The 13,732-nt window shown below is 41.3% G+C and overlaps 1 protein-coding gene across 7 annotated transcripts in view; it reads left to right on the top strand.

Annotated features, from left to right (window-relative positions):
- Nucleotides 1-13,732, top strand: part of LOC137324492 (extracellular tyrosine-protein kinase PKDCC-like) — a 122,175-nt gene that overhangs the window by 25,082 nt on the left and 83,361 nt on the right. The window contains exon 6 of one of the 7 annotated variants that reach the window (XM_067988827.1): nucleotides 2,586-9,786. The exons of 5 other annotated variants lie outside the window; for them this stretch is intronic. In XM_067988827.1, coding sequence (XP_067844928.1) covers nucleotides 2,586-2,668 — 83 coding nt within the window. In that variant the 3' untranslated portion in view covers nucleotides 2,669-9,786. Of the gene's footprint in view, nucleotides 1-64; nucleotides 273-2,585; nucleotides 9,787-13,732 lie in introns of those variants that run through there. One more of the 7 variants, XM_067988826.1, reaches the window with a different exon arrangement.

Genomic DNA, 13,732 nt, shown 5'->3' with positions numbered 1-13,732 from the left:
CATAATTAGCATGAAAAGCTGCACAGGTGTTCCGATGACTTTCTAATTCTCTGATATCCGTCAGGCTCCCCGCTGACTGATGACCTGTCGTCGCACAAAATTTATTTTCAGCACCACAATCAATATAACAAATGTTCCTTTGTCGAGAAAGTGCCAGGAAGGTTGTGGTTTCTCTGGTGGTAGTTGATCCCAGTTTAAATGACAAATCAGAACACGCCATTGAGGTAATGTGAATTAACTGCTGTGTGTTGTTTTGATTAAAAGAAATTGATGAGCGATGCGCTAAATCTAGAAAAGAGAGACTTTGGGAACAGCAGGAAAGTTATGATCAGTTTTTCTCTGTCCTTCTCTCGTTCAGTCTGTGTTCAATCTGTCACACTCTTTCTCTCTGTCTTCCTCCCTTTATCTCTGATTATTACATCCTATCTCTCTCTCCCTGTCTGTCTCTCAATTTGTTTTTTATACTCTTTGTTCCTTCTTTCTCTTTCTGCCTCCCTTTCTCACTGCCTATCACCCTCTTATGTTTCCTTCCCTTTCTGCCTGTCATATTGTTTTGCTTTCCTTTCTCTCTTTCCCTACCTCTTTCTCTCTATCACACCTTATCTATTTCTTCCTATCTGCCTTTTCCAATCTTCTTTCTCTCAATCATACCCTTTCTCCCTCTGTCTCTTTCTTGCCTTTTCTGTTTCTATCTTTCTCTATCTTTTATTCTCTCCATCTTACCTAACTTTCTACTCTGTGATTCCCATGAGCTGCTCTAATTTGTGTTATGATACGTGGCATCGGGTACCAGGATAGTTCGAATTTCTCTTAACTGCACGCGGTGCAGCTTGCAGGTGTGCTCCTCTGGGCTACACAAAGGCAACCTTAAGCCTCCCCTGCCCCAAGCTTCCCTCCTCTGACCGCAAGACCCTCCCGACCCCCACTCCTAACAACTTACCTGACTGCTGGGGTCCGTTCCTTTGGGTCCTTGATTGCGGCCTCCTGTCGCCCAATATCCCGCTCCTGCCGGCCAGCTAGCATTTCCCGCCAGGTTCGAGCACGGGCCTGACGGGGCCTATGCACGTGAGGCTCGGGAGTTAAAATCTCATCCTGCAGTGTGCCAATTGGTTTCCCGTCCACCTCAGGCCCCATCCACACAACTCCCGATCAATCGGAGTTAAAATCGAGCCTAGAGTCTCATGAAGAAGCTCCGACTGTGTTCTTCCATCAATTGAACATTGATCAAGTGGTGAGGGAATAGCACATGTGATAATTCTGTTGCAGCAAAAGGTTTTCCACCCTTCTGCAAATTTTTTCCTTTCAAGTACTTATCCAGTTCCCTTTTGATGGCCATGGTCTTGGAGACTGGATCCCACAGTGTGTGCCTACTAAGGGTGAAACGAGTCAGTCACATTTCAAGAATTGACTAAACTTGGTATGTCATCCAGAGCCTTGTTGGAAGCTATGTTTTGAGAAGGAAGACGCATGGGTAGATTTTTATCTTCACCTCCTGTGCAGCAATCTGGTGGAGTGGGTTGCTCATCTGCTATTGAACCCACCTTTTCTTCATCCCATTGAAATCAATGGGTTCCATAATGGTCGAATAATCCATCCGCCAGATTACCACTCAGCCAGTGAAGATGAAAATCCACCCCATGCTTCCTACGAAGAACAGATAAGAGGAAAATTGAGATTTGAACATACAGATGGTGAAGAATTCGCAATGCCTCATGTTAATGAAAGTGTTTAGTTTAGTTCCTATCTGCATAGAATAGGCGGCCAGCCTCTGTGAGGTTTTATATACTTGACTTCAAACAAAGGTTTTTTTAATCCTTTTTGTGGGTCAGAGCCTAAATGGTGGGCTTAAATTTTATTTTGTTGCAGCTGTATTTCTGGAACCATGATGTATTTGCAGGTGATATCTGGGGAAAGACTGGCATTTTTCTTGCCAGGGTCTGCGTTAAGCAGTAAATCATAACCCAGCTGCTGTGGATAGAGTAAATGTTCATTAGGGCTAATTAAATTCAGCTTCAGGGGTGCTTCAGACAAGCTGAATAAAGAGACCACAATCGATTGCACCTATTACACTGCATTAAAACTGTAAAATGAGTTTGTTTGACCCTGCAGGCTTTAGGGTTATGAGTTTATTGAGAATATACAAGACTGAGTTATTACTGGTGAATTGTGCTTCTTGTAATCGGTTTTGTGTTTTTTAGCTATGTATTCACCTGGAGGCGAACTGTAACAGATCATTTGTACTCATCAAGACTGTTTACGTGTGATGTATGGTATTCGTTCTTTGAAAGAAGAATGACTGTCAAGTTAATTCAGCTCAAACAACAGATTAATTGAAAGTGGAAATTATCAGACTTTAAGATTTTTATCAAGAATTTTTTTTTAAAAAGAAAAAATTTGACCAATTAGGAAAGTGACTAAAGAATTGATCTAGCAGCAATACAGACGTTCAGGCACCTTTACAGCATACACCCATCTACCCTTAAAGTGGTAGATAGAAGTATTAAAGCTGTCATGGAGGATCTGCTGGCTAGTAAACTTTACTACAGTATTTGTTTCCTCCAATTTTCTCCCCTTTTCTTTTGAAGGTGCTGACTCTTGTTGGGGTACAGTTCCATGGGAACATGCAGGCCTCCGGTACCTGACCCAAGTTGCCATTCTTCATGCATGAGCCTAGACTGTGAGTGCACAGATTGTTTGACTCTGAGAGGAATCACAGCTGAACCCAAACCCGACTTTGTCCGATGTCCACATATGCACTTTCGGGTATAACTAGATAATGATCAGGAGCAGCAATTCTGCCTGATTATTTTCATCCTCTCTAGCGCAGGGGCATTGAGGACAACTGTGACGCTCTCACCAATACCCCAGCTGAGATCAGCTAACCCAGCACAGACTGGAGGTCAAACCTCGGATCTTCCTTGTCTGCATGGCTCGATCCCACATTGGGCAGTGCATTTATCAATTCAGCATCTGGGTGGGGTACTCTTTTTCTAAAGCAGAGGATTAACTCTTTTGTAACTTTTAAAATTGGCACATTCACTTGGAAGCTAGGTGCTTCCACATGGGAGAGAGGGAAAATCAGCAACATACGAACATACGAATTAAGAGCAGGAGTAGGCCATTCAACCCCTCAAGCCTGCTCTGCCATTTGATAAGATCATGGCTGATCTGATTGTGACCTCAACCCTACTTTCCCGTCTACCTAGTATAACCTTTGACTCCCTTGTTAATCAGGAATCTATCTAACTCAGCCTTAAAAATATTCAATGACCCTGCTTCCACCGCTCTCTGGGGAAAGGCGTTCCACAGACTCATGACCCTCTGAGAGAAAAAATTTCTCCTTAACTCTGTCTTAAATGGGAGACCCCTTATTTTTAAACTGTGGGCCCTAGTTCTAGTCTCTCCCATAAGGGGAAACATCCTCTCAGCATCTACCCCTCCAAGTCCCCTCAGCATCTTAAATGTTTCAATAAGATCACCTCTCATTCTTCTAAACTACAATGTATACAGGCCCAACTTGTCCAACCTTTCCTCATAAGATAACCCCCTCATCCCAGCAAGAGAGCCATCACTGGGCCACACTCATCCAACTCCTAGTGGCTGCTCAAATTGGCTTTGGAAGAGGCCTACAAGCAGGCCACCTTCCCATCCTTCTGGCCAAAGTTGGTGTGGCCCAAGGGAAAAGGAGAGGAGTATGTAAGTTGAAAAAGAAAGGATCCTTGAGCCTGGCAAAAAAACTGTACTTATCAAACTTATCAAAAATTAATAAGATTTTTAAAAATGACTGCATAAAATAAAGAAATCTTTAAGGTTGGAGACAAACCTCCCAAATAAAACAAATATCCAAATATACAAACCGTAAGCTAAAATTAGGAGAGTAAAGCAAGGTGTTTAGGGCCTATACTAATGAGGCTGCAGCGTGCATGTTGTAATACTTGTCACTTAAAAAACAGCTTCAAAGTACAAGAAGAAAAAGAACTGAACAAAAGGAAGTACACAGATCACTAAGACAGTTCAACATTAAAAATGACAAAATAACCAGGAGTAGCTGCCAAGAAATATTACCGCAGACTACAACTTGAAACTGCTTAAGCCTTGTCTGGGAAACGGGCTATCTGGAGGGAGGGAAACATCAAAAGGTTTGATTAAATGGCATTTTATCCACAGTCTCACCAACAATTGCTGACATCAACACTCAAATTATATTTTTAAAAATAATTGATCTAGTTTATTTTACAAATGTTGATTATATTTTTTATGTAATTTACCGCAGTAAATGTAGATGCAGACTTAAATGCACTGCGAGAGATGAGAATGTGTGAATTTATTGCAGTGCCTATCTGGTGATGGACATGTATTTATTACTTTAAAAGACCATTAGGGTGTAAATCAACCATAACCTTGCCTTTTGTACTATGATTTACTACTGTGAGCTGTCAAATTTTATTGAAACTTTTCGGGTGAAGGCCTCTTTTGGCAGGACACAGGACTGAACTCGACCAAGCCTCAATAAAATCTAACTGTTTTAAAGCAATGGGATGTCTCCAATGGGGGTTGGTAAGAGTTCAGAACAGCTGGTTGAGAGTGTGCTTGGATTTTTGATAAATTGAAGTTTGTTGCACACTGTTTTGAGCGAGGCTGTTCATTGCTCACAGGAAATCTTTAGTCTCTTAATGGAAATTTATCTGAGATCAACCAGTCATGCTGACTGCTTTGGATAACTGTAAAGGGTAGGGAGTAGCTGCTGACTTAGGGAGAAGAGTCAAATTTCTTTGGATTTGGCACAGAGATGAACAGAAGCTCACAACACAAGCATACCTTTTGCATACCTGCATGATGTGTTGTAGGAAGTCCCTCTTCTCTAGGAGCTTCAGCAGATGTCCCTTATCGTTGCCAAACTCATCTTGGCTAGCATCCAGAATCATCCAAATTTAAGGAATGAAGATCTATGTAGAGTGGGTGGTGATCTTTCAGCAACATATTGTTGCCACTCAGAGAAAATTATTCCTAATCAGATAGCATTGGGACTGGACTGTAAATTAGACAAAATGTTCCCTCTTATTCAAAGGTGAAAGTGTATTGAAATTAATATACTTAACTTTTTTCATTCATTCTTGGGATGTGGGCATCCCTGGCATTTATTGCCCATCTGTAGTTGCCCTGTAGAAGGTCGTGATGGGCCTTCTTCTGAAATGCTGCAGTCCATGTGGTACAGCTGCTCCCATCCAGGCAAGTGGAGAGTGTTCCATCAAACTCCTGACGTGTCTTGTGGAGGGTGGAGAGGCTTTGGGGAGTCAGGAGGTAAGCCACTTGCCACAGAATACCCCGCCTCAGACATGCTCTAGTAGCCATGGCATTTATGTGGCTGGTCCAGTTGAGTTTCTGGTCAGTGGTGACACCCAGGATGTTGATGGCATGGGACTTGTCAATGGTAATGCCATTGAATGCCAAGGGGAGGTGTTTAGGCTCTCATTTGTTGGAGATGGTCATTGCCTGGCACTTGTCTGGCACGAATGTTACTTGCCACTCATCAACCCAAGCCTGGATATTATCCAAGTCTTGCTGCATGTGGGCATGGAATGCTTTGTTACCTGAGGAATTGCGAATGGAGCTGAGCCGTGTGTAATCATCAGTGATCAGCCCCACTTCTGACCATATGATGAAAAGAAGGTTATTGACGAAGCAGCTGAAGATAGTTGGGCCTAGGGTGTTTTCCTGAGGAACTCTTGCAAAGATATCCTGAGGCTGGGATGCTGGCCTCCAGTACCACAACCATCTTCCTTTGTTCCAGGTATGATTCCAGCCACTGGAATAAGTTATGTGGATGGAAGCAGGAAGTTACAAAGGGACATAGACAGACTAAGTGAATGGACAAAACTATGGCAGATAGAGTTTAAAGTGGGCAAGTGTGAGGTCATCCCCTTTGGATCTGAGAAAGGCAAATCGGAATATTTTCTTAATGGTGAGAGACTAGGAGCTGTGCAGGAACAAAGGAATTTAGGTGTCCATATACACAAATCACTAAAAGCTAGTGCACAGATACAAAAAGTAATCAAAAAGGCTAATAAAATGTTGGCTTTCATTGGAATTCAAAATTGTGGAAGTTATGCTTCAGTTATACATAGCATTGGTCAGACTCCATCTGGAGCACTGCGTTCAGTTTTGGGCACCGAACCTCAGGAATGATATATTGGCCTAGGAAGGAGTACAGGATAAATTCACTAGAATGACAGCAGGGCTTAAAGGGTTCGATTATGGGGACAGTTTGCATAAATTTGGCTTGTATTACCTTGAGTTTAGAAGGTTGAGGGGTGATCGAATCAAGATGTTTAAAATGATAAAGGGATTAGATAGGATAGATACAGAGAAACTATTTCCTCTGGTGGGTGAATTCAGAATAAGAGGGCATAATCTTAAAATAAGAGCTGGGCCATTTAGAAGTGAAATAGGGAGCACTTTTCCACAAAAAGGATAGTGAAATCTGGAATTCGCTCCCCCAAAAGACTGTGGATGCTGGGTTAATTGAAATGTCCAAGACTGAGATCGCTAGATTTTTTTTGGGTAAAGGTATCAGGGAACATGGAACAAAGGAGGGTAAATCAAATTGAGGTACCGTTCAGCCATGATATAATTGAATGGCGGAACAGGCTCGAGGGGCCTCAATAGAACTACTCCTGTTCCCATGGTGATGGAGGAGCCTGGGACATTGGCTGATAGGGTATGATCATGTCAGGCTGTTACTTGACTAGTCTTGGACAGCTCTCCCAACTTTGGCACCAATCACCAGATGTTAGTGAGGATGATTTTGCAGGGTAGTGTGGGCTAGGTGTGCCTTTGCTGTGCCCTGATTTGATGCTTACATTACAGCCGAGTGGTCCATCTAGTTTAATACTTGTTTTTCTTTCTAGCAGTTTGACACAACTGAATGGCTTGCCAAGGTACTTCAGAAGTTATTTTCACAGTTAAAATATTTAATTAGAGGAATGGGAAAAGACTATTCAGCCCACCCAACCTGCCCCAGGGTGCAGCCGTGTATATCATGGATTCATCCCCACAGTCACACAAATTCCAGGGAGAGTTGAGAAAACTTGAGGCTAAAACCCTGGGAATTTCCTCTCCGACTCCCTAAGGCAATCAAGAGAAGCTCTAGGAAACTGCAGAAACTCATAAATCCTACTATTCCTATGTAAGCTGCAAACTTATAACTGGAATTGCTGTCCTCTTCCAGGAACCTGGCCAGCTCTGTTTTGAAGAGCTGCAGGAAATTTATACTGATTGCACACTTCAGAGAAGAAAATTAGCTGCTGCATATAAAAAAAATGGTGCTGTAATAGCACTGAGCATTTATGCAGGGCACACGCAGGCTCCGGTCCTACTTTGGTGACTTCCATTGTGTTGAGCAGGGAGGCATCGAGTGGAGCTGTGGCATCTCTTCGTGGTCATAGGAGGGAATCTGAACTGAGATTCATGCCTGGGTAGTCCCTCGCTGGTTACAGGGGAATTGGTGGGAGCTCAGAAGCAAGCCATGCACCCACTGTCTTCACTGCAATGAGGTCAGGCAATGTGGATGAAGAAAAGGAAAAATTGTTTAGGAAAATATTCTGATGGAAAAAAGAAAGTTAAAAAGTATCTCCTCTCCTGCAGTTGAATTAAGGGAGGGAAAAGACAAATTAAGCCCAAGATCATGATATTCAGCATTAGATTCCTATAATGCTGCATGATCTAGATCAATTTTTGGTTCATAAAACTGCAGGTTGCACACTATACAATGTGAGCACTTTTGCAACAGGCTCTGTGTCACCTTTTCTACCAGTTTTCATCCCTTCCCATCCAAATTTTGATCCCTTGTAGAGGAATGGTCCAGCATGCACAAGCAGCTCTCTGGTACTTTGCCCAAATGGCCGTTCTTCATGCATGGGTTTAGGTGGTGGGTATTGGGGAGATAATCATAGCTAAGACCGATTTTCTCCACACATGTGCCCTTTCAACAGGGATTGTTGGATTGTGATCAAGAACAGGTATCCTGGGGCCAGCTTTCCCTTCCTAAGCAAGGAAAGCAGAGGCAAACTGTAACATCCCTACCACTACCCTGCTGAGGTCAGCTCTCAGCACACAAACCAGGGACCTTGTTGATCTGTATAGCTCAGCTACTCAATTATTTAAATAACAGAACCACAAGTAGAATGTACTTGAACTTTTAAGCAATTGCAGAGGCATGTGGATGGACATTTGTCAATCAAAGACTATTTTAATCTAATGTGCAGAATTTTAAAAAATAATCTTTTTACAGCTAAATATCAATTTTGAATTAATGAAATTAATAACCGTGTAATTATAAGTAGCAGACTAATTATAATATAATATACCATACTGTGTTTTATATCCATGGAATAATGACGCAGCAACCACATGGCAATATCTGCTATATTTAGACATATGCAAACATTGCATCTTAGCCTTTCTTTAGCCATTTACCTAATCAGTTGAGAGGACTCCAGCACTCCGTGTAACACATGTTACCACTTTAACATGATTTGGAAGGCCAGCCTAATAGCAACCTCAAGTAGCTCCATGTAAACAGTTTTAATGCAAAGAGAAGACACACTGACTGACGATGTGCAGGAAAGTGTAGTAATGAGGATGAAAGTGTTGGGAAATTGCATTACCATGTGGTGCTGGAGTGCTTTCACACATGTGAAAGGTTGTAAATAGTGTCTTCAGTTATTACTGTCTACTACACAAACAAAAGAACATCAGTAATATATGGTCTCTGTGTATAACTTTGAAGTACTTTTTTTTTGGACAGGAGTATTGCTTTTTAATAAGTGATTTACTTCCCTGGCTCCAGTGGCGTCTTCCCACATCATATAGTGTCCAAAAGCCAAAAGACTGACTGGGTGTCCAGTTTTCCAAAACCACCATCAATGATGCTCTAAAACAGGCCACTAGTTGCTCTGCAACAACAGCTTAGGGATGATTCTGCTTCCAATTTTCCCTCCTTCCCTTCGGGGTAAATACCTGACCTCTGCTTGGTGCTTCTGTGCAGCGATGCCTGCACCAAAGCTTTGAGACATGTTCTGAAATATATCTCAGTGATCAGTGATGAAAAACATCAAAACATGGCTCACACTGAATTATTTATAACTAGAGTTGCGCAACTCATTTCTTTATGTCCCTTGGAATAATAATTCCCATTGAGAAACCTTTAAGAATTATAATTAAATAATAGTTTCAACATTATTATGAACAAAAACCCAAACTCCCCCAAATTCTTTATTCCATTTAGTATATGTAAATGGTTTAAAAAGAACCTGGAATCTGAATTCTTCAGTGAAATTCAGTGACAGGAGCTAGGACACACCCTTTTTTTGTGTGTTTTCTATGGTCTTGTACTTTCTTCCACCAACTCTTAACAATTTTACATGACAGTAAACTGCTTTAGTGTGTGGCTCCGATCATCCATCTTAAGCGGTGCATTGGCTGAGGGATTTAATCACCCAGGGAGTTAAAGTTTGAGTCACTCCCTTATGGACAACTGGAGAACTGTTATCTTAGTTTCATATATAATATCTCATTTGCTGTCTTCCCCGTAATCTCCTGTGCAAGAAATGCAAAACGTGAAGAATGGCAAGAAAAAAGCAGATCTGTGAGTTATAAATTCACATTACACAAACATTTGGAACCCAACCTATAATTTTGTTCTGGTATTGTAGCCTTTAACAGTTCTGATATACTGGCTACCTGTGAATCATTATTATTGATGTACTGGGCAGTGAATGAATAAATGCATCCCTTCTTGACTACCATCTATTTTTTGCCTGTTTTCTCCCCACTCTCAAAGCCATTGTGTTCAGATATGATTCCACAGGCACTGAGCACCCAAGTGGTCATATTTCATGTGTGAGCTGAGACAGTTTAATTGTGATGTCTCTACTGCCATCCTGGCTGAGATCAGCTATGTTAGCACACATCGGGAATGGAATCTAGGATCCACTGGTCTGCATGGCTCAGCGACACATTACCTTTACCCATTGACTCACTGGGACATCCAGCTCTGATCTCGATAAGCAGGACTGTGACAGGAGCTGCGCTGTATTTGAAGTGTGGGTTTGTAGATACTCACTGTCAGGGTTCAAAATCAAGTGTCTTCTCAGTGTTTGAGACTTGACTGGATTTTACTTTGCACAGAGCCCTCAAATCTACTTCTCACTGATCTTGTCATCTTGAAGTTACAAGTTGGTTTCTTTGTGTAACCCATGTGCCTTATGGAAAGTGCTCATATTAATGTTTTTGTTTGTGCCTCAATTTTGGAACCTGGATGCATGAAATGCCTAAAAGGTACTTTCTGTTATTCTTGATGACTAGTTTAATTGAAACTTGGGTATCTACATTTTAAGTTCAGTCCAATGCTTTAATGAATACATGAAGAAATTGCTTTTAGCAGTGGTTTCCCAGATTCCATGTGTTGGTGACCCTGCTTTTACCAACCCAGCAACTAACCTCAGCAGAATCTGATGACCTAAGTTCAAGTGAGCCATTCTTCTGATCAGTAGATTCAGCAGCTGCCATGAAGATTGATCAGGGAGCAATTTCAGCATAGGCTAACAAGAAGGCTTCAGGATGACTGTGGGTCAGTGGATTAGTCTGCTGCCCTAGCACCTCTGACACCTGCATTTAAATTTGGCCCAGATCAGAGGGATGAAAATCTCCTCTCATTGGCAACCGCAAGGGTCTTAAATGAAATTAATTTCAAAGCCTCCTCATGGAATTATTACATAGAATTACATAGACTGCACAGCACAGAAACAGGCCATTCAGCCCAACAGGTCCATGCCGGTGTTTATGCTCCACATGAGCCTCCTCCCACCCTTTTCCATCTAACCCCATCAACATATCCTTCTATTCCTTTCTCCCCCATGTGTTTATCCAGCTTCCCCTTAAATGAATTCTATGCTAGTCGTCTCAACTACTACTTGTGGTAGTGAGTTCCACATTCTAACCACTCTCTGGGTAAAGAAATTTTTCCTGAATTCCCTATTGAATTCATTAGTGACTGTCTTATATTTATGGCCCCTAGTTCCGGTCTCCCCCGCAAGTGGAAACATTTTCTCTACGTCTACCCTATCAACCCTTTCATAATCTTAAGGACCTCTATCAGGTCACCCCTCAGTCTTCTCTTTTCTAGAGAAAACACCCCCAACCTGTTTAATGTTTCCTGATAGGTATAACCTCTCAGTTCTGGTCTCATCCTAGTAAATCTTTTTTGCACCTTCTCCAGTGCTTCCATATCCTTTTTATAATACGGAGACCAGAACTGTTCACAGTATGTCAAATGTGGTCTAACCAAGGTTCTGTACAAGTTTAACATAACTTCCCTGCTTTTCAATTCTATCCCTCTAGAAATGAACCCCAGTGCTTTGTTTGCTTTTTTTTATGACCTTATCAACTTGCATCACAACTTTTAATGATTTGTGTATCTGTACCCCCAGATCCCTTTGCTCCTCTACCCTATTTAGACTCTTAATTTCCAAGGAGTATGTTGCTGCCTTATTCTTCCTACCAAGCTGTACCACCTCACACTTATCTATATTGAAATTCATTTGCCGATTACACGTCCATTCTGCAAGTTTATTTACGCTTTCCTGTATTCGGTTGCAATCCTCCTCAATATTAACTATACCCCCCAATTTGATGTCGTTCTCAAATTTTGAAATTGTCCTTCCGATTCCCAATTCCAAATCGTTTATATAATTGATGAACAATAGTGGTCCCAGCACCGATCCTTATGGAACACCACTTCCCATCTTTTGCCAGTCTGAGTACTACCTTTAACCCTGACTATCTATTTTCTGTTTTGTAGCCAGCTTGCTATCCATTCTGCTATTTGTCCCCTGACTCCACATGCTCTGACCTTAGTCATGAGTCTACTGTGCAGTACCTTATCAAAGGCCTTTTGAAAATCCAAATATATTACATCTACTGCATTCCCTTGTCTACCCTTTCTGTTATTTCTTCAAAGAATTCAGTAAGGTTGGTTAAGTATGACCTTCCCTTTTGAAATCCATGCTGACTGTTCTTTATTATATTTTCAGTTTCTAGTTGTTTTTCTATTTCTTCTCTGAGTATGGATTCAATTATCTTTTCTACCACCGATGTTAAGCTAAAGGACCTGTAGTTCTCTGGACTTGTTCTATCTCCCATTTTAAATATAGGAATAACATTACCTGTCCGCCAGTCCTCTGGCACTATTCCCTTTTCTAATGAATTTTTATATATATGTAATAGTGCGTCTGCTATCTCTTCCCTAACTTCTTTTAATATACACGGATGCAATCCATCCGGAACAGGGGTTTTAACCTCTCTAAGTTTGATTAGTTTATCTATTATCTCCCTCTTTTCTATCTTAAATATCTTTATACCTTTTTTGATCTCTTCCTCTAAGGTGATGCCCACCATGTTAGTCTCCCTGGTAAATACTGAGGCAAAGTAATTATTTAATATTTCTGCCAATTCACTGTAATTACGGTGAGTTTATCATGTGTATCCTTTAGTGGCCCTATCCCTATCCTGGTTTTTCTTTTGTTATTTATGTGTCTGTAGAATACTTTACTATTTCTTTTTATATTCCTTGATAATTTCATTTCGTAGTTTCTCTTTGCCTTCCTAATTGTTTTTTTGACTTCTTTCCTAACCTTTTCGTATTCCCTTTACATAGAATTTACACCACAGTAACAGGCCGTTTGGCTCAACTGGTCTACACCGGTGTATATGCTCCACACGAACTTCCTCCCACCCTACTTCATCTACCTCTATCAGGATATCAAATAACTCTTTGGAATAATGCACAACCTAGTATGATTCTGAGCCACACAAACCAGGAAGGTCCCAGTTTCAGCTCTGGCTTGTGTTGAGGTAGCTGATCTCAGTCATGTTGCTGATGGGGGTGACAAATATAATTAGCTTGTGAGCTAGAGAGGGGGACAATCAGCTGAGGTTCCCATTCATGATTACTATGCAAGCACCACTGCCAGTAAGTGCTTGTATATGGATGGATGATACCCTTCACAGTCCAATAATCTGGCAGCACTCATTATCTACGCAGACAGATAAAGAATGGCCACTTTGGTAAGGCAGCAAAGGGCTGCTGAATCATATTCCCAGCAAGTCAGCACTTTCACAATAGGAGAGAGAAAATGGGGAAGGGAAAGAAACAAGTTTGAGCAGTTTCAACCTAGTTTCTGTTGTCCATGGAGCCTCTTAGAGCGACAGTGGCACCTAAGCAACATCATAAGCACCTGACTATAGAGATCTAGCCACCATTTTCTTTTTTGTCCATAGGCTCTTTTACTGCTCAGTTCCCTCCAAAGACCAGCAAATTAGTTTTAAAATCACTGGTTTGATGGACCTTCCCTAACCATTAGGCGGGCACCCATGGCAAGAAATTAAAGTTACACTTATTATTTGTCATTACCAATACCGTGGAATCCGTCCGTGATGTAAATGGGACACATTACATACAGCAGCCAGAGTTATTATAGAAACCACTTCAAGTGGAAGCAATTCTGTAATATGAATGTGACATTACAGGGATACTTGTTGCTGAGAATGTAATTCAACAGAAGACTTCAATCAACATAGAAAGGTTAAAAGGTGGAGTCTACATACAGCTGCAAATAAAAAAATCTTCATTGGGTGATTATTTTAATTTGCTGCTGCATGGCTTAGCTTAAAA

Source organism: Heptranchias perlo, chromosome 8 (assembly GCF_035084215.1).
Source record: "Heptranchias perlo isolate sHepPer1 chromosome 8, sHepPer1.hap1, whole genome shotgun sequence".
NCBI lineage: Eukaryota > Metazoa > Chordata > Chondrichthyes > Hexanchiformes > Hexanchidae > Heptranchias > Heptranchias perlo.
This window is presented reverse-complemented; position numbering and strand designations above follow the sequence as displayed.